The sequence below is a fragment of the Daucus carota genome, chromosome 4 (genome assembly GCF_001625215.2).
Source record: "Daucus carota subsp. sativus chromosome 4, DH1 v3.0, whole genome shotgun sequence".
NCBI lineage: Eukaryota > Viridiplantae > Streptophyta > Magnoliopsida > Apiales > Apiaceae > Daucus > Daucus carota.
The window spans coordinates 46,346,834-46,366,958 of record NC_030384.2 but is presented as its reverse complement, the minus strand read 5'-3'; the positions used below and the strand labels follow the sequence as shown (position 1 = coordinate 46,366,958).

General features: G+C 35.7%; 3 protein-coding genes across 3 annotated transcripts; 1 reads left to right on the top strand and 2 right to left on the bottom strand.

Annotated features, from left to right (window-relative positions):
- Positions 1-2,326: 2,326 nt before the first annotated feature.
- On the bottom strand, positions 2,327-6,128 carry LOC108216442 (GDSL esterase/lipase At4g10955). Its single transcript, XM_017389208.2, has 2 exons — positions 5,366-6,128; positions 2,327-3,567 (listed from the first exon to the last, which is right to left on the bottom strand). The coding sequence occupies exons 1-2, from the start codon at positions 5,620-5,622 to the stop codon at positions 2,586-2,588; spliced, it is 1,239 nt and encodes a 412-aa protein (XP_017244697.1). The 5' UTR covers positions 5,623-6,128; the 3' UTR covers positions 2,327-2,585.
- Positions 6,129-9,234: 3,106 nt separating this feature from the next.
- Positions 9,235-10,557, top strand: LOC108218738 (uncharacterized). The gene is made up of 3 exons (XM_017391826.2): positions 9,235-9,578; positions 10,002-10,076; positions 10,150-10,557. The coding sequence occupies exons 1-3, from the start codon at positions 9,389-9,391 to the stop codon at positions 10,431-10,433; spliced, it is 549 nt and encodes a 182-aa protein (XP_017247315.1). The 5' UTR covers positions 9,235-9,388; the 3' UTR covers positions 10,434-10,557.
- A 7-nt stretch (positions 10,558-10,564) lies between these two features.
- LOC108218737 (protein VACUOLELESS1) lies at positions 10,565-19,722 on the bottom strand. The gene is made up of 15 exons (XM_017391825.2): positions 18,632-19,722; positions 17,123-17,410; positions 16,382-16,521; positions 15,000-15,105; positions 14,825-14,917; positions 14,126-14,215; positions 13,925-14,038; positions 13,663-13,770; positions 13,391-13,464; positions 13,170-13,224; positions 12,509-12,690; positions 11,716-11,845; positions 11,506-11,608; positions 11,105-11,202; positions 10,565-10,987 (listed from the first exon to the last, which is right to left on the bottom strand). Exons 1-15 carry the CDS (start codon positions 19,409-19,411, stop codon positions 10,826-10,828), a joined length of 2,523 nt encoding a protein of 840 aa, XP_017247314.1. The 5' UTR covers positions 19,412-19,722; the 3' UTR covers positions 10,565-10,825.
- Positions 19,723-20,125: the final 403 nt, after the last annotated feature.

Sequence of the window (20,125 nt, the reverse complement as noted above, 5' to 3'; positions counted from 1 at the left end):
GGGTAGTTGCAAAATCCAACAATGTCACTGGATTATTTTCTTGAACTGAATAGATGAAACCCTACACAGAACTAACTTATAGCTGAACTAAAGACAAATTTAAGCATTTTTCAGATAAATACATAAGTTGTGATAATAACTGGCTAAAGTGACATAAAATATTAGACAGGTGAATCAGAATTCAGAAGTCAAGAGGCAGGACTACTAATCAGAAAGTTAATTTTAGTGCAAAATTTAAAATTGAACATCATTATCATTTTAAGCATCTTTTTAATATGCTTCTAAGTGCTGCATGTGCATAACTGCATATCTCCAACTAGAACTATATTCTATATTCATAATTATCTTGCTCTTTGTTAAGTCACCTATATATAGAGATCTTTCTGCACCCCCATGAAAGAAAAGCAGTGCTTTGCAAAAATTCCTTGACCAAATCAAAAGACTTCTTCAAGGAGTATATCCATTTTTTTCGATACAATCAATATATATGGGGAAGAGAGCGAGTAAAAGAAAGGCGATAGTGTCAAAGAGCAAGAGTAGAGATAGTAGTAATAGTACAAGTCATGAAAATAAAAATCTGAACCATTTGGTTACGGTTTTGAAGCCTAGAGTCTATATTATCGACCCTTCCAACTTCAAATCTCTTGTTCAAGAACTTACTGGGAATGGAATGACTAGCCCTCCTCCAACTTATGATCCAATTCCAATTTCCTCGACGTCTTCAATTTCCTCTGTTATATCCCAACCAACAGATGGTCAGCATGTCCAGCTGATGCAGAATAAAGTTGTCGTTGATCAGGATTATTGTTATGCTTTCCAAGAAAGTAGTCCGGAGTGGTCTTTTGAACGTTCTTGTTCTGAAATACTTAATGTTCCATTGACAACCATTGATACGTGGGATAGTTCAGAAGAATTGAACATGTCAAATCAATTTTTCAGTAATGACATGATTAATCAAGCCCATTCTTCTTTCCTTGAGAGCCATAAACACAGTAATTCGCAAGAATTAAACATGCCAACTCAAATATTCAGCAATGACACCATTGATCAAACTCTTATTTCTTTTCCAGGGAGTCATGAACAAATGAGTTTTCCACTAATAGGAGATGAAGTAGACTATTCATGGATTTCCGAGATGAATAATCCAATAGTTTATAACCATGATGACGCATGTGGGGCTACAATAATACCACCAGAGGGTTGTGACTATGCTTATGACATTTCCTGGATCATGTGATTTATCAAATGTGACAGTACTCTGCAGTAGTGTCACTTGATGCTTATTTAACATGCATGAAAGGTGTGTAAAGATGCTGCACATATATGCTATGGTATTACTGTTTTCGAGTGGTAAATATCTTAGGCTTCGTTTGTAAAGTTGTATCTTCTATTCCAGTTGTAAGTTATCTTAATGTGTATAAAGATGCTATCAATTAGCTAGAGCCATTGAGCTCGAGGAAATTCAAGCTAGCTGTCTCTCTGTATGTACATCTCGTCCTACATTAATATAGACTAGTGCATCTTTCCATTATTGCCCGAGTCTCTTCCAAAGACACTGCATTCTGAAACTTGTTATATATCTATTAGAGCTATCAAATTGCTCAAAATCATGCTATTAAAGACATGTTATAGTGGTGCATCTTCACATCAGTTATTCTGGCAATCCCTACCGGTTCTTGACATATAAATATTCCAAACAGCCGCATCAGACACTATATTTTCCTGCAACCGTATATGTTGATCTAATTAAAAACAAAGAATGAGAACTGGTCACGTCTCTCTGGCTACAGGTTAAACCGGAAGTATACAAATAAGTTGCATGAGCTTCTGTAGAAACAAATACACAATCATATTCAGTTCTTTTATAAAACAAAGTGTCTCATTTCATGACTTGTCTCGTTTAAAAAATTCTACAAACTTGTACTTCTGTGCTTTTTAAGTAGTTAGGGGATTACAGAATAAAAACAGTAGATACAAAACAGAATTCACCGGAACAAGAAGGTCTCTGAAGTCTGAGCAATAAAAATTGATTCTTGTTGAATTGAGTTTTGGTAAAATTTTGCTATTTTATGGATAAAATATTCACCACAATTTGCTTCTATCTTATTTTCTTTATTATATGATTGGTTAGCTTAAGATTTCAGTTTTAACGTCAACAGTTATATGGATTCTCAAACTTCCAAGAGAATAATACAAATAAGAAGACTTATTTTTGATCCCTTTACTACTAAGTACTAAAAAGGCTGCCTGGATATAGAAGAAGTGAAAAGGCACTACTAGCAATCATTATCTCACTGAATATATAGAGCATAGAATAGTAAGAGTAAGTAATAGTAATAACTCACAGAATCATGCAGTTTTATCAAATTTTCAGAGGCTCAGAGCCAAAGAGAATGTATGTCATATTAACAAATTCCAATTTCAGTTATCTATAACTGCCTAACTGGCAGTAAAAAAAATGTCCGGGAATTGTCCCAGATTTATGAAATGTCTTGCAATAAATTAAAATAAAATAAAGAATGATAAAATATTTATAATGAAGGTCATCTGAACAAGGCTCAGACAGAGAACCAAAGTGCCTTCTACTATTTAGCTTGAGTTTGTTTAGGAGCTGCTGGTAGTGTATACAAGGACTTCAGCTGCTTGCTTATGAGCTTGCTGTTACTGAGAGCCTGTTGAAGTTCCAAATCATCACCCCACCACTGCTCCAATCCATGTGCCTCTAGAAATTTCTGCTTGCCTTTTGATAACACAAAAAGCTTTGCCGCAGCTTGTCCATTTTTCGGACCAGCATTCTCCTTGTTTTCTACTTCCTGGTTTCCTCCGCCAGCAGGATCAGTGTAATAGCAGCAGATATAGTCACTGTTGTTCACATATAAATGAGGTACCCAATTCTTTAGTCCACTACTAGGAATGCTCGCGTTTTGCCCAACTTCACTGATAGCGGGGGTTTCATTGCTAGATGGAAGCATTGATTTAAGCCTCTTCCAAGCAAAACCAGCTTTCTCGCCAATGTTCTTCAAGCTCATTGCCAGTGAGACGGAAGGTGGATTAAACAGATGAGTCTCCACAAAGACACCTTGTTTAGCTAATGCTTTTCCCACTTGTAGTGCAAATCCTGCTCCTAAAGAATGGCCAGCAACACATACATTGCCCCCTCCATACTTATCTGCAATCAATTTCAGAGCCTCTAGAGCTCCATTGAATCTGACAGAACCCTTTAGGCTTTCCCAAGCTAGAAAACGGAGGTCATCTTGTATGTCACGTCTAATTGTTTGGCTTTTAAGTAATGTACCTCGTAGTACTAAGACAGCCCTAGGAGCACCACTTGGTCTGATAAGGATGAAGTCTGCTAAAGCAGCAGAACGATCCCATTCTAGTATAGCACCATATATGGATCCATCTCTCTCGTCAATTAGGGTTTGGGACAGCTTGTACTTAAAAGGTATCCACCACTTTGGAGCAAGAGCATTTTCTTCAGTCTTATTTTCCTGTCTGTCAAGTTCGAGAAGGTAAACTGCTTGTATGAAACATGCAATAACTGTCCTTTTGTAGTTCCCATTCTTCCTGCAAAAATTAATCAATGTAGTGTAAGTGAATGATATTTCTTAGGATGGAAAATAGACAAATACAAATCTCACTCTCCAAAAAACTTCAAATTATACATAGGTAAATTGTGATTGAGGAGTGCATTGACCTAACACATTTTCATCATATATAGACATCTACATTCATGTAGATATTAGTTGGCATCAAGGATTATCTGTGCCAATATCATACATATATTCTTATACTCAGGGACGGATTTATACTATAAGCAAGGGTGATTGGAAGCAATTGATATAGATTCTTATTACCATGCAAACCATATCTCTTCACCTTTATTGAGAAAAAAGAATGCCAGTAAGCTGATCTTTCATTCTCAAGGAGCTCACAACTCAGACAATCCTCTGGAGAATTCATATTTTATGACAATGACCAGCTACTTTATTTCATATAATTTTTTCAAGCAACAAAAACGTTATCCATATAAATGCATTATTCCTTTTGGACCTTAAACTTGGTTGTTACAATAAAGTTGTCCAACATATAAGCTGATCAATATGTCAAATTACATATATCGTCAATCACTTTCACTCTGTTAAGCCGTTATTCAGTTGTATAGCCAACAGGCAGGAGATAAAATTTCAATCTACTGAAATCTGATGGATCCTATAAAAGACCTTAAAGTTAGATCTGATGCAGATAGATGAATTTTTAATCTGTCAACTATCACATCTTAAGACAAATAAGTGGCCAATATACAGATTATTTTTGCCAAATTAAATAAAAGCTAATCCCAATATGACTTTAAGAGGAGTCAATAAGTTAGAGGACAAGGGTAAAGTCAGACTATACTATCTATAGCAAAAACTGTACAACTCTTATATAACTTCCAATCTTCCATGTCAAACAGAGAAACAATAGCTATTTCCCTAAAGAGCGAGAAAATGTAAGAACTGCAAAATCACATCGGAAAGTATGAGAAATTAAACAACATCAATGCAATTTCATATGTAACACTAATGTGTTTATATATATATCTAGACAAAGAAACAATTCAGCAGTACTTATTTCTACCTCGGTATAAAAATGGCTGTATGTGCTCATATTTAAACTTACTGGTCAGAAATGTTATAGATTTGTAATAAAACAATTGATTGACTACAATATCATATGGTTTATCAAACCAAGTATTGTTGCGAACAAAAGGGAATATGAACAATTAAGCACATATATTTTACAAGATTTTACCAAGACAAAACAGCTTCCTCTGTTGGACGAAACAATTAAGCACATATATTTTACAAGATTTTACAGGGAAAAAAACAGCTTCCACCATTGGACGAATAACCATTGGGCAATGTAGAGATTTATTAGATTATTTGTGAAACTATCAAATCCCAACCTCCCAAGACAAATAAGAGGCTAATATACGTACTCTTTCTTCCAATTCAATATACAAACTAATCTCTATACAACTTGAAGAGGAGTCAATGGGACTACCCAACCAATAAGGCGAGAACTTATGAATTCTTAAGAAAACAAGGATGGCTTTACTTTGCAAATTTTTTCGACTTTATTGTAACCATGAACCAGCCAAGATAAATTGCTAGACAAATATTGTACAAAACTCCAATCCAGGATTCTAAGCCTAAGCAATCACATACCCAAAAACAAGTAAATACCGGTAAACAAAGGCTGACAAGTCTCTATCAAGTAATATTTTAGTACTTACACAACTAAACAAATTAAGAAATTTGGTGTACGATTGAACAATTTAAAGGAGATTAAAAGGGCATATAATAAAAAGCAAAAGAGATACCAGCTAGATTTGATGATTTCTCTCCAACTGGGAGAAGAAACATTGCGAGGCCCCGAAACATGAAACGCGTATGGATGATGATCATTCTCATCTTCATTATTGTTCGATACAGCACAAGTAGATGATTGTGATGATGGATCAGCAGCATTAGCATCAGCATCTGCTGTAGAATCTTGATTTTGTTTATTATCATTATTAATCTCTTTCAAAACCAGTGCCGTTTCTTTCGCGATCTCTTCTTGATTCTTCTTCGCCATTACTGATTTCAGCTTCGAAGAGGGAATAATAGAGAATGTTGAAGAAATCTCCCTCTCTCACTCTCTTTATCTCTCTCTCTCTCTCTGTGAAGGGGGTTACACTTACAGTGTGAATTGCATTGTTGTGTTTATCAGATTTAGAAGATTTAACAACAATCTAGAGTTTGGGGGAGCTGGATCTATTAATTATGATTTATGAGGAGATATGATGAGATTTCATGGCTTCATTAATAAAGAGAAACGCTTACGCTTATTGGAAACCTTTCCAACGGTCATATTTTCTGACCTTGTTGACTTGTCTTACCAATCTGCCCCTCGTTTTAGTTTCCACATTAAAAGGGCATTTTCGTCAATTTGAATTGTCATCGTTTTCGGATTTAATTAAACTGCTTATTGGTGTTGTAGCCGTGTGGCCCTGCTGGCTCACGCGCTTGCCGTCAATTTGACAGTCAGATGCCATTTACATATTTTTCTGGTTTGTTTAACTAAAATACTGCTAATTAATTAACTTTAAAAAATATCTAAACACCATTCATTCACGCTTTTTTTTTTTTTTTGTAAGGTCTACATTCGTAGATGAATTGTATCGAAATACAATAAACCGCATCCGGGATTTCTTTCTTTCAAGAAAGTTTATCATCTAACCGAAAATCATGCAAGCATAACTCCGGACGCTTAGACAATAAAGCTTAAATGAATTAGAAAAGAAAAACCCATAAGTCCCGTAACAGCTCGCTTCCAAAGTATCCTGAAAAAAACAAATCAAACAAAACATAAATCAATATACAAGAAAATCACGCATATATATAAACAAAAGATTTTATATAACAAAAATAGATAGAAAATAAAATAATATAAAAATATTAATTAATTTCTAACCAAAGGATAATCCTTTGGTTAGACACATGAAAATTAAAATTTAAGTGAGCAATAAAAACAAAGTTTAAAATGTAATTAAATATATGAAATATAATGATCTACAAAATGGTAAACAAAGCCATAAAAATGGCATCCATAAGTGGAACAAAAAGCCATCAAAGGCACAATAAAGTCATTAAAGGCACAATAAAGTCATTCTTAATGACTCTCATAAATGGTATTGAATATTCATAAAAAGTATCTATCCAATCACAATCACAATTTAAAATGTAACTATTCAAATTGATGCTAATAGAGTCCAATAATAAATAGTCAACAAAACGGATCCGTAATTAAAGCCACTCCAATTTAAAAAAAAAAGAATTATTGCCTAAAAATCAAATTCATAATAATTATGGATTCAAAAACATAACGGATTCAGCCGCCGGAACAACCACCGCTACACCACCAGCACCACCACCGACCAAGATGTTACATAGTTCCAACATATTGTGATTTATAACAAATCAAAAATATAAATCACATCTAAATGATAAATCAAAAACCTAATTCACACGGACAGTAAAAAACCAATTAAAAAAAACAAGATTTCAATTTTCTTACAAACAATATAAACAACAATATTCTGAATCACTTAAAAAGAAAGGAACATAATGATATGATAAAAGAATAAAGGGTTGATCAACAGAATAGAGACAAGAGATTACATACCAAATGAAGCTGGTATATGTCATATGTGCAAAAATGGGGAAAATTAAAAACGTGATGAACAAATGATACAAGCAAAGTGGTCGAAATCTGTAGGCTCTGATCGAAGATGTCGTGGTACCAATCGCGCCGGAAAGTCCAAATCGAAGATCCCACAAACACAACTTAATAGACGCGTAAATACATGATAAATCAATACTCTGCTCGCTAGCGTAGTTGATTACTTACTGTTTTTTTCTTCAGCTGACTTCGTTTACGACTCCCCAGCACCTTTCTCGCGCCGGTCCGGTGGAGAAGTTTTCTAAAAGACTTCTATATTGAATATACTTGTATGTAATGATAATAGTAAAAGGATACCTCATCCAATATGGATGGGAAAAGGTAAAAAGTTACTACTAATTTTAGGGGCCTTTTGTTCATATGCAAAATGGAATGACAAAGTTCATGCTCCTGTTTTCACGAAGCACAAGCTGCTTAGTTCATTCACTAACACCATTCATTCTAATATGACGTGTTTCCGGGAAAATTTGGGGTTTGGGCCCCAAATAACCAAATTTGAGGTGGAAATGCCCCAAATATCAAAATATCCGGAAATTGGCCCTCACTGACCAATAGAGACGCGGCTGGTGTAGCGTCTTTATTAAAAGATGTAAGACGCTACACGATGTAGCGTTTAGGTCATTTGATTTTTATAAAATCAGGAAGACGCTACTTGATATCACGTTCAACCTGAATTCATTTGCTGCTTTATATTTGATGGGCCTTTGTAATGGGCTTCTTTTATCTGCCAAAACGTTATACACAATAGCGTTTAATGCATGTTTTATTGTTTTGGGGTTTTTGTTAAGATCAAACGCCACCTCATATGACGTTTCTCTTTTATTATAAATTAAAACGTTAATTCCCTTGGCGTTTGTTTTGTTTTTTTGTTCTCAAATATTAATTTTTCTAAAATCAGTCCTAAACTCTAACCGTCAGTCAATTTAATTTAAAATATAAATTAATTATTCTAAAATCCCAAACATAAACCCTAAATGTTAACGACTGTTAATTTATTTTTTAAACTGGTTTCTCGGCTTTAGGGCCTTCGGCCCTGCAGCCTCGCATTAATTAGGGTTTAGGCTCGAGGGAGTAGGGCCTACCGGCCCTACACCCTCAATCCTAAACCCTAACCGTCGGCCAATTTAATATACAGTACGAATTAATCATTCTGCAACCCAAACCTAAACCCTAAATGTTAACGGTTGTAAATTTATTTATTCCGCCGGCGTCTCGGCTTCAGGGCCTTCGGCCCTTCAGCCTCGCTTAATTAGGGTTTAGGCTCGAGGGAGTAGGGCCTACCGGCCCTACACCCTCAATCCTAAACCCTAACCGTTGGCCAATTTAATATACAGTACGAATTAATCATTCTGCAACCCACCCTAAATGTTAACGGTTGTAAATTTATTTATTTCGCCGGTTTCTCGGCTTTAGAGCCTTCGGCCCTGCAGGCTCGCATTAATTAGGGTTTAGGCTCGAGGGAGTAGGATCTACCGGCCCTACACCCTCAATCATAAACCCTAACTGTCAGTCAATTTAATTTAATGTTTAAATTAATCATTTTAAAATCCAAATATAAACCCTAAATGTTAACGACTATAAATTTGTTGTTAATTTTATTTATAAATAAACATATAATAAAAAGTTTATAAACACTACTTCAAGTAGCGTCTTCTTTTTTGTTAAAAGTAGAAGACGCTACACGAAGTAGCGTGTTTTTATTATATAAAAACGCTACTTCCTGCACGTCTCTTATGGTCATTCACGGCCATTTTATCAAATTGAGGTAATCTGGGCCTTACTTTTCATATTTTGGTTATTACGGGCCATCTTTCGAAAATTTGTGAAGTCAAAAGAGAAAAACACCTGCCATTTTTTATGCTTGCGGAAAAAAAAATAGAACTGATTGCTTTTACACTTTTTTCGCGTAGTTAAAAATATCGTTACTAATTGTTTGGACGCAAAAACTACAAGGTCTCATCGTCACTCTTATGTATAACCCCACCAAATATTATTATGTGGAGTAGGTTCACTCTTGATCTTTATCCACTGATTTCAAGTATCCCCAACTCAGACAAAATGAATTTTGTGATTGTTAACCTCTGAAACACAATGGGCAGATCAAAGCTTTTACTATATCATGGCCAGCTTGAATGCTACAACACTATTTTCTTCCATTCCCTCTAAACCCTGTTCCTTACCAAAACCCAAAAATCTCTACGTCCATATTGCCTTCTCTCCACCTTCATCTTCTTCTTTTGGAGTGACTGCTTTCTCTGAAGGAACGGAAGGCGGCCTTGCGGATCAAGAAGACGTTGCTACTTACTCTGGTTAGTATATACACAATTCATACTATATATGCAATCAGTACTTGTTACATGGTCGAGAAGCGCCTTGTGAGTTGTGGTGTCTATATTTTTTAGCAATAGCAGAACACTGTGTTTGGCACTTAGGCTTATATTTTTATGCTTTGTAATCCTGGGAAAGTGAATATTCACTGCATTAGTTGATATATATGAAGGTGAGCCAAGCATCAGTAAGTTTCACAACATTTCTGCAATAAAATTTGAAAGACTGTCATAGGATATAGTTCGAAATAATTTTTATAACAGAAGGATTACTCAGATGTCCCTAAAACTCATATCGCAATAATATTCAGATGTGACTATTAAGATTTTTTTTTCCCCATTTGATGACAAAGAAAGTATTGTTTGCGATTTCTGACAGTCCTCCATTGTTTTTTTCTTGACAAGGGTCTTTTTCTTCTGCTCAATCGCAGCTAGACCTCTTAGACCAACTTACATCCTCAGGGTCATCATCTGCCGACGGTATGTCTGATCTTGTTCACTTGTCAGGCAACACTCCTATGTATACATATGACCAATGAAGTTTAATTTTCAGGTTCCGAGAGCGGTGGTATCACAATACGGGATCAGCTTGCTCAGCTGGTTGGTGATCGAGATGATGATTTCACGATACCTTTAGGGAAGAATCTAAAAAAATATAGTCCAAAGTTCCTAACCATCTCGCAGAAGCGAAACATCAAAAGACAGACATACCTGAATCAAGTTTCTAAGAGAAATGATTCAACTTTCTTCGCCACCATTGGTGCCTTTGTCCTTCTTCCACCACTACTTATACTAGGAATAGCTATTGCCACTGGTTATGTGCAGCTTTTTCCATGATAAGGTTCATCAAGTTTTGTACGAAGAAAAAGCAGTACTCCTGCACCAATCTTATACTGTAGGTTTTAAAGGTTTGTAATTAGCTTTGCCCAAGTTTTTTATGACAAAGTTTATTGTTGGCACATGAGTACTTGCTTCCGAAAAGTAGATGACATTTAAAAATAAAAAATAAAATTACAAATAGTTGTGTACACACAAAATATGCAGTGTTCAGCACACATTATAAAACATTTACAAAAAAATTAAAGGAAATGAACAGCCGCTAAACTTTACAGAGACCCGGAACTTCTCATTATATTATATACTAACATAGTAAATACACAGAAAAGGGTTAACTATGATTTTGTCACAATAAAAATTTGAGAGAGAGGATTACATCTTTGCAGAGATGATCATGCCCCTGGAAAGGACAGACGATCCCTAAGAGTATCAAAAATTGATGAAGCTGCTGCATTTTGTGCAAAAGTTAACTTCAAACGTGCTAGCAGTTCACCATCTTTAGCCTGTGAAGCAGCATCTGCTGCTTCCTTTGCCATGCCAATTCGAGCATAGGCCTGCACAAGTTTAACACAGCTTTTCTCCTCAGCACCTGAACTTCACTACACATATAGGAATTAAACTGCAACAGATATAGTTTTAATGTTAAACTAACATATTCCACTTAAGATTACCTCAGCCTTTTCTCGAGGATCTGCTAATTTTGGGATATACTTCAAAGCTTCTCCTTTCTCATCTGCATCCGTACATGCCTCCACAAAAGGCCGATAACCTGTATAGACAAGGCATCAGAGAGAAGATGAATATTTAGCTACTAGTTGAAAAGAAGCAACAAAAGTGAACATTCTTTTAAGATAGACAACTATATTCGACTTTACTCATCAAGTGTAAATAAATAAATGATGGAATGCCTTTAATGTCCAGGTAAAGAACTCTGCTTGTAGTATGAAAGAGATAACAACATACAAGTACCATTTTACAATGACCAACCTCATCTTAACATATCAAATTTTGGCAAAGGTCAACGTAAGATGCAACTTGCAAGGACGCATTACAAGATTAAAAAAAATATTACCAATTGGTGGCCTTTTCTCCTTCGAAAATTTCTCTAGTGCATCCCAGTCCCTAATTGTTGCCAGGGCAAAAACTTTAAGCCAATACCATCGCTTTTCTGAAACCTGATCAGCAATCATTACACAAGTGAGAAAAAGTTAAAAGAATATAATTGAGCACTAATTGATGCAATGTTTCTTTTTTAACAGAAGGTCCATAAGAAAACAGTAACCTTGAATTCAGTTTTAACTTTTAGAGCAGCACGATGATTTCCCAGTACAATACATGTGCGGATTGTGTCACTGATACTTGAATCCACAAAAATTGGCTGCTTGGTGGTCACTTCTAATTCATGTTGAATTCTGTAAAAATTTAAAAATTGATGATGAGCAGTGTCAGTGAGTTGGGTTATGTTGGATTATATTATGAGAAACAGAAGATAACAGCTACCATTTCATTTAAGATAAAGGTATGCAATGGTGAAACTATGTAGCTAGATGCTCGAGAACCATATATGACATGTAGTCATTACTGGACCATCACAAATCAAAAAGTGGATGAACTCGATAGATCAAGGACCAAAACAAGGACAGAACAAAAAAGGAGATATTCTGTGATAGATTATATACTGAGGAGTTATTCACATATTTTGTCACCTATTTCACATGAAAAGGTGACAAGTAGTTTACTACTGTTTGTACTAAAACCATGACTGTTACACAAGCCTGCGATATCCAAGTAATATGTACACGACATATGAAGTACAGTGATGGCGTCATTTACTAACTATGAGTATATCTTTTCTGACCACGAAGTACAGTTAAGTGCTAACCAAATGTGCTTTATTTTTAAGTTTTAACACATATATGAACAATGGTACTTAAAATATTTTGATATTTACTATGGATTTTTGAATCATAAGAAAATAGATTGATGCCAGATATTGAATCAACAGTTTGGCCAAATGGAAAACATCACAGATGATATATTTCCAGTTTGTTATGTGCATTAGAAACACAACTCACCTCAACAACTTTGCATGCTCTTCGGCTGCCTTTGACTCAAAAAGATGTTCCTTTGTTTCTGAGAAAAGGTTATGAGCCTTTTCAATAAGTTTTATGCGTGGACCATGAAGAGGTGCTCCTTTGCTTGCCATTGGACTCTTAGCTAGTTCCCATGACTCTTTCAACAACAAAAAAGCAACGTCCTGTAAAATTAAGCAGTTTTAAAGGTTGTGAGAAAAATTTGTCAGACAGACTACTTGAAAAAACTAGAAAATATAATTAAGCAACTAAAACAATTCCAATATAGGCCCAACAGAAAAAAATTGAAAGCTACAAAGTAACCAAAAACTGGAGTTTGCTGTTTTTTAGAGTCCGGTAACTCAAGGAGGGTCTGTTAAATCTTTATACAAGAACATATTGTGATTCAACCATTGACTCGTCCCAATATACATACGTAACAAGTGAAATCGACAAAGTCCGATTAATCGCCCTAAAAAGGACAGTGTCAGTTAGATCTTTGTACAAGCATTGTAATTTGACCATTAACTCTTGTCAAAACTCAAAAGTAACAATTAGAATCAACCAGCATTATAAAAAATCCAAATACTCGAGAAACACAACTGCTAAAGAGGAGAGGTGAGGAAGGATTGTTGTCTTCATCAAACAAAAAAACCAAAATCACCTGAAGCTGACCACTGGAGAGAAAGAAGTCCTTCAGAAATTCATGTCTATAGCATCTGAGACATAAGATTTAAGAAAATACAATCAGTGGGGTCTGTACTTTATATTCCTTCTCTCTCCTGCATGAGTCCAATTGGTGAATAACTTCTGTTTAATAGAAACTTTGAAAAAAAGAAAGAAGAAGAAGCAACCAGAATATATACTTTAACAAGGTAAACTTACCGTGCATAATTTGAGAATAGGTCCCGCGCCAGTTGCCTCGCTCGGATCATCCCGAAAAACTCCAAGGCTGGCCTCTGAATATATGAAAAGGTACTTACATATCTGCTTAAAGTTTAAATACAGGTAATATATGAAGCTATACATATACAACACAGTCACACATATAAACGATTAAAATTCCAGGAGAAAATGCTCATTGCAGAGCAGCACCTATACTTGCCACTGCTTCTACTAGTACTGTGATGTATCTATACCGTACAACTATGTGGTACCTTTTGCCAGATGTGAAACAAGACGAGATAAACAAGATCAGTATCACCACTTTCAGTTGCCTTCATCAAAGCTGCATCTTCTTCACCTATGCTTAGCAAGAGAGGAACCTGTGCGGAAGTCATACATATCTATTAGTACACTAATTACCTCAATCGTCAGTAACAAGATGATCACCAAGAATCAATTGCTTAAAAGAGACTACTCTCTCATTATTAAAGAGAATGGCAAAAATTTATGAAGGTTATTAAGCAACATAAGAACCTGTTTGGAGGAACGTGGTTCATTTTCTACAAGCATAGCTGCTAACTTCCTCCTGCCGTTCTTATCTGCATGAGCAGCAACTGCAGCATAAGATATCCCTTTGCACAATTTTAGCTGAAATTTCACGAACAGCATTGTCAGACACCCTTTATGCATAAAAGTTTAGAGATTTAAAAGTTTGCCTAGAAATTCAACAAATACCTTTTCAAGCAAGATCTCCAAAAGAGTGCTATCTGGAATTGCAGATGATGCTGTAATCTTCAAACATGCCCAGTGCATAATCACCACTTCCTGCACAAAGCGAAAAATAGAACTTGGTGGGACATACATATATATTTAATGCTCCCTACAACCAAGTACTGGACACTGATTCCGACGGATGGTTGACATGAAAAGGGAGGGATTGTCTTAAAAATATAAAAGGATTAAATAGTCTCTTTTTAAGCAGTGTTGCATGGTTTGCCGGTGTGGTATGGGTACAAAAGAGGTACATACATCTTTATAAAGGAACAACTTTAATCAGTTTGGTTGAGGAGAAAAAAAATCTATGTCAAACCCACATTGTATCTAAATTATAAGGTTTGGATAGTCAGGTCCCAATAAACCGAAATAAAGTGGAAAATTTAGAATTCATAGAGAATGGAAGCTTATATTTGAAAGGACCAAAATAAAAGCTAGTCTATGATTTAAAAATATATATATTAATTAATTTACATTCTTCTAGTTGTTTAGGTGACCCAGTATTTACTTGTTCCAAACCTCACCACATGCATATTCTTAATTTGCTCAAACTTCTTCTACAGTTCTTTATCAGTGCATAACATGAACAATTTAATGGCCATTCACTCAAAAGAGCCTTTAGGTACTGTAAATAAAGCTCAAATCGAACACTAAACTTACTTGATCCATGCCAAGGTACTCTGATATCCTCAATGCTAAAAGGTGATGGTGTGTATTTATCAAACGGCCAATCAGCACAGACGGTGTAAGCAACTGCCAGATTTCAAAGATTACTTGACAAGGACAAGTGTCTAAAATGAAATAGAAGTTCTTATTTATGTACATATTTGCATACCTTATACTGCTGAATACTTAGACAAATACCAATCTCCGGGTTACGTACAGCATTTAAAACCCGTAAAATTTTAGACATCTCTTGGATGCGATCTCGCTGAAATTGACTGTCAAAGCCAACTGGATATCATTACCGAGAAAAATCAGACTCATTAATGTGCTATCTTAGGGGAATGAATGCTAGATCATGTAAAACTGTTAATGACCCTGGATATATAGTGTTTTTTTTATATCGTCATGGTGCACGTGAAAAGTTTGCACAGAATATGACCTCTAAGGTTCAGTCAAAGAAAGCTTGAACATGGATTGTTTCTTACTTGTACTATGTTAAAAGCATGAAATTAGTAAACCAAAGTACTTGGTTCTTTATAAATTAACGGGGAAAAAAATTGATCTATATAAGATCATCGTGTTATCACTATATAAAAATCCAGACTGGTGAATTTGCTATAAAGATGTGAATCCAATGCTCCAAACAAGATTAATAGGTATCCTTGTCGATTAGTCTAACAGAACAATAAAAAGTATTGCAGAGACCTGGAACAGAGTGCAAATGGTGATGTGCGCATAGGTGGTGGATTTGGAGGGGTGAGAATTTCTGCATGTCACCATATTAATAGAGCTTTTCACTGTGTTGGTGTGTAGCAGCGTGCCATGACACCAGCTACAACTTCTAAACCCTCTATTATGATGGCATAAAAACAACCCTGCTTCAAGGGCAATAGGGGAAATGCAGCCTAGAATCTATTAGGTCATAGCAAAAGGTCGCGGTAATAATAAAATAAGTATTGGGCAGGAAGGGGGGGGGGGGATTTATTTTTGAAAAATTAGCAGTCCTTTTTGACTTCTTTGCAAGTATTTTAAGGTGTAAAAAGATATAGTTCCACTATTTTTTAATTTTCCTCCTCAAAAGGAAAACTTAGATATTAAACTTTTATTTCCAAAAAGAAGATTAAAGAAAACAAATTAGTAGCTCTTTCTTTTTTCTGATCTTAAATTATGTGCATAAAGTCAAAAGGACTACCAATTTTGGACGAACGGGGTAACATATTTCTGAGCCTGCTTTCTTTTGCCAGCATAAAGAGTATTCCGTAAATACTATTGCTCTAGCTCAAAACTCTAAATACCTAGAGGCATGTTATAAGATTGTATGTCTCAACAGGGCAAATTTTAAAAGACTTTTGCCTCCTTGTAAAGATTTGTGCACCCAGTTCTTATTTCTTCACATTCTTAATTACTCAGAAAGACAAACAGAATGCAAGTGTCCTCTTATTACGCAAAACATAAGTGTGAATTGAAGATACATTAACTTTAAGTACTGCGTAAGTTCTAATAAGTATATCATTTTTTTGTTAGAGTAGTTTAACAACATATTACTCCCACCTGCAAAACGCTTGGCCATAACTCCCAGCTCTTAGTAGTTTCCTTTGTTGGGAAATGCTGAATTCTTGACCAGCAGCATCAATACATGCTTCTACTGCTTCAGGCAGCGAGGAGCGTATCAATCTCAGATTTTCATCAGCCTGTATCCAGTACATGTCATTAAAAACAATTCACCTATACATAGTCCACCTAAAATTCTCTTTTTCATATTAAGTTTTGGCTTTTTGTCTATCAGTTTCCTTTAGTATACAAGTAATACAACTGCACATAATTCAGGTTAGTTATTTTCTTAAACAGCTCAAGAAATTGATTGTTCAAATGAACAAGAAATTTCTAAGATTAATTTCTTAAACCCATAAATATTAGATATTAGATATTCTACTAAAGAGATCTTCTAGTAACTAGAAGAAACTTAACAACATAAAGATAAGAAAGAGAAGCCCAACGTCTAAAAGTCAAAATACATAGGCCCATTGAACAAAACACAATACTTTGGCATACCTGACTTTTATTAAATTCATTTCCCCTAAGCTACAGTCAAAAACCTATGTTCTACTCCTTAAAGGCATAGAAGCATTGACTTGATAAAGAAAAATGTGCATTAAAATCTTGCCATTAAAATCTCTCAAGGGGCTACATTTTGCATGCTTCTGTACATCCTTCCACCAATATACATTATGCTTTATAATATGAGGACGCAATAGTAAGTTAGATTCATACAAAACCTTTTTTTATAAATACCTTGGCACTTCTTTGATCAAAATGTTCCAAAGCATCATAAAGTAGTGCTGCAGGTTCTGTGCTACCAATCTTAAAGATGGATACAGTGGAATCTGGAACTCGTTGTAGGATTTCCATACTTGTGTTAGAAAGAATTCTTGCTCCATCACACTCTGGGATAATGATAAGTGGTTCATCATAAAAGTACTGTACGGAGTCTTCAACACCCACCATTAAAAGCATATCATCCCAGTAGAGTAATACAGTATCCATTCCACACCAAGCTAGCTGCTCAGGAGGAAGGGCTGACTGTTTGCATGAAAACAGAAAACAGTCAGCAAGATCTTAATTGGATTCAGTTTTCTTTACTTGCTCAGTTTATTGCAGTAAAACTTCTGCAATAAACTGAGCAAGTAAAGAAAACATGAGTGTATAACTGTATCTCACAAATGATAATGAGTACTTACATATTAATATATACACCTAGGAACACCCATAGGCCAATTTGAAACATGCCAAAAGGGTGATAATGAAAATTTCCCTATGCACAGCCACATTGTAAACCCTTTTCAAGTTGCACTATGCACTGTCAACAAGAATTTATATCTACTAAAACTATGAAGCAATAATCAAGTGCTATTTTGGATTACCACAATTTTAGGAAGCATAGGTGCGGGTGCATAGTATGAGGATACAATAAATCAGAAATCTAAAATTACGAGGATTCGGGTGCGGGGGGATTTGGCATATATTAATATGTTAAATATATAAGTAGTACTAGTACATATATCTCAAGAGTTTCATTATTAAACTAAATAAGTTCATTATCCTTAATAATATGTGCCATTATTACTTGATAACACAACTAATGCATTTAAATGCTTAAGTTTTTTAGTATCTATATTATTTTCTCTCACTTGTGAGTGAGAGAAGAATTTTCAAGTATCCTAGCCACAAATACAGCCACTACTGAACAGGACTATGTGTATATGATGCGATCTTACATATATTTTATCCAGTAATTCAGATTAGATCATAAACCATTGGACGGTTAATTAATGAAGTGCAAAATGCTGTAATGAATAAAATATTTCTATAGCAATGTATAGAGACATAAAGATGCAGCATTCCAAACGCAAAAGCAGCCAAAGAAACTTGAAACCAAACATAGACAAACAGAAAAAGTTGACAATAGGCTTCCACAAACACTCAGAGCATCTTATATAGGAATTCCAATTTGGAAAATGCAGGGAAGGCAAATTTGAAAAGAACAGCCCTATGACACAGCAACACTGTATATCCACTGAGAAGTGTGCACCACTAACCAGCTATATCTATTATACCCATAAAGCAACTGCCATGGGCCATTTGGGATTAAAATTTCCAAATGAAGACAACAGGATTACATGTATAATGCAATGTTTCAATTATTTGATCAGTAAACCATGATAAGATAACAATGTAGCACAAAGACATGATCCTCCGAAATTGAAACAAGCTAAAAAACAGTCAAAGAGAATTATAACCAACCTCACATGTATGCTCAAATGCAATCTCCGAAAAATCTGTAGGCATAATTAAAAGCCGCCCATCATGAGTAAACGCGGCCAAAAACTTAGCAGTCTGCGAAACCGCCATCTTCTGAATGGGCCCAACCTCAACACCCAATTGCTGAACCCCATCCTCCTCCACAATCAGAATCTGATCCCCAACACTAAGCAACACCGCCACATTCCCCGACATGGTATACTGCGGCTCAATCACCGCCATACAAAGCGGAAAATCCTCAATCCCAGTATCCGCCAACTGGCACGGAACAGGATTCCTAAAATCCTGAATACAAAACAGCTGAAAAGCCTCATTAATACAAACCACACCGTTCCCCCAAAACACACACTCCACCACACTATTCGTAAAACAATCAACCCCCATCGAAACAGCACTACCGATACTCTCGAGATCGATATTGTACATATAAACACTTCCATCCTGAGTAATACAAACTAGGGTTTGTTCATCGGTCCAGGACATTCCAATTAGCCGTCCCCCAGGGTTTCGCCAGATGAGTTCGGAGAGCTGGAGGCCGGCAGAATTAAATACCCGTAGTTTTCGGAGCGCTGATTCGGCGTAGAGCTGGACGATTTTGGAGTCGTCGCGGATGACGGCGATTGGACCGCCGAAGGGAGCGGCGGCGACTTTGTTGCGGGAGAGATCCACGTGTTTCCATTGCATTTGGTAGAGTTCCGGCTTGCGGTAGAAGCGATCGTGGAGGATCTGCCACTCCGCGGCCACTGAGACTGTTGCTGCCATTATTATAGAATGTTCTGGAATCAAGTGTTTAATTAATACGAAGAATTAGGGCATCGATAGTGAGAGAGAGAGAGAGATTAGTGAGGAGGTGGTTCGATTGAGAGAGAGTTATGGGAGAGAGATTGTGATGAGTGAGGAGGTAGTTGATGAATTGGAACAAAGCTCTTGGAATGTTTTCAAACTGTCTGTTACTTTAGTGCTACAGTGAAGCCAATTCATTCATCATCGCTACCGCCAATCTTCTTTTCCTTTACTGGTCGAAGTAGCAATCTACAAAAGTACCATTTCCGCGAGAAAATGCCCGTATACCAGTATATCACGAGTACGATTACAACAAGTAACGTTTCAAGTATCAGAATTACTTACTTTCAAAAAAAAAAAATCAGAATTACTTGAATGATCCGAAATATTTTTTTATTAAATTTGATGACTCAAATTTTTTAAATATGAAAATCAGTAAAAAATAAAAAGTAATTTCAATTTCAGAATGAAACACTGCATAAAATAATATTTAAGATTTCAAAATGCTGGGCAATCAGATTTTTAAAAGCGTTTTATTTTGAATTTTAGAATAAAATTTAACACCATTGTAGACTGTACGAAAGTGATACATCAAGGAAAAGTTCCAGTTGAGCATTCACTGCATAGTTTGGGCCGAGCGGAAAGTGTTGGGCCAATAATTTAAGAACATGTGAGGTGTTCTATAAGGCCTAC

Bases quoted from the DNA above. Each gene is read 5' to 3' on its own strand.
- LOC108216442 (XM_017389208.2), bottom strand. From the start codon at position 5,622: ATGGCGAAGAAGAATCAAGAAGAGATCGCGAAAGAAACGGCACTGGTT. The intron at 3,568-5,365 runs GTATCTCTTTTG...TAATTTTTGCAG, and splicing joins GAAATCATCAAATCTAGCTG to GAAGAATGGGAACTACAAAA.
- LOC108218738 (XM_017391826.2), top strand. From the start codon at position 9,389: ATGGCCAGCTTGAATGCTACAACACTATTTTCTTCCATTCCCTCTAAA. The intron at 9,579-10,001 runs GTTAGTATATAC...TTTCTTGACAAG, and splicing joins AGACGTTGCTACTTACTCTG to GGTCTTTTTCTTCTGCTCAA. The intron at 10,077-10,149 runs GTATGTCTGATC...TTTAATTTTCAG, and splicing joins AGGGTCATCATCTGCCGACG to GTTCCGAGAGCGGTGGTATC.
- LOC108218737 (XM_017391825.2), bottom strand. From the start codon at position 19,411: ATGGCAGCAACAGTCTCAGTGGCCGCGGAGTGGCAGATCCTCCACGAT. The intron at 17,411-18,631 runs GTTGGTTATAAT...TCATGCAAACAG, and splicing joins CATTTGAGCATACATGTGAG to TCAGCCCTTCCTCCTGAGCA. The intron at 13,225-13,390 runs GTAAGTTTACCT...CTTATGTCTCAG, and splicing joins CTATTCTCAAATTATGCACG to ATGCTATAGACATGAATTTC.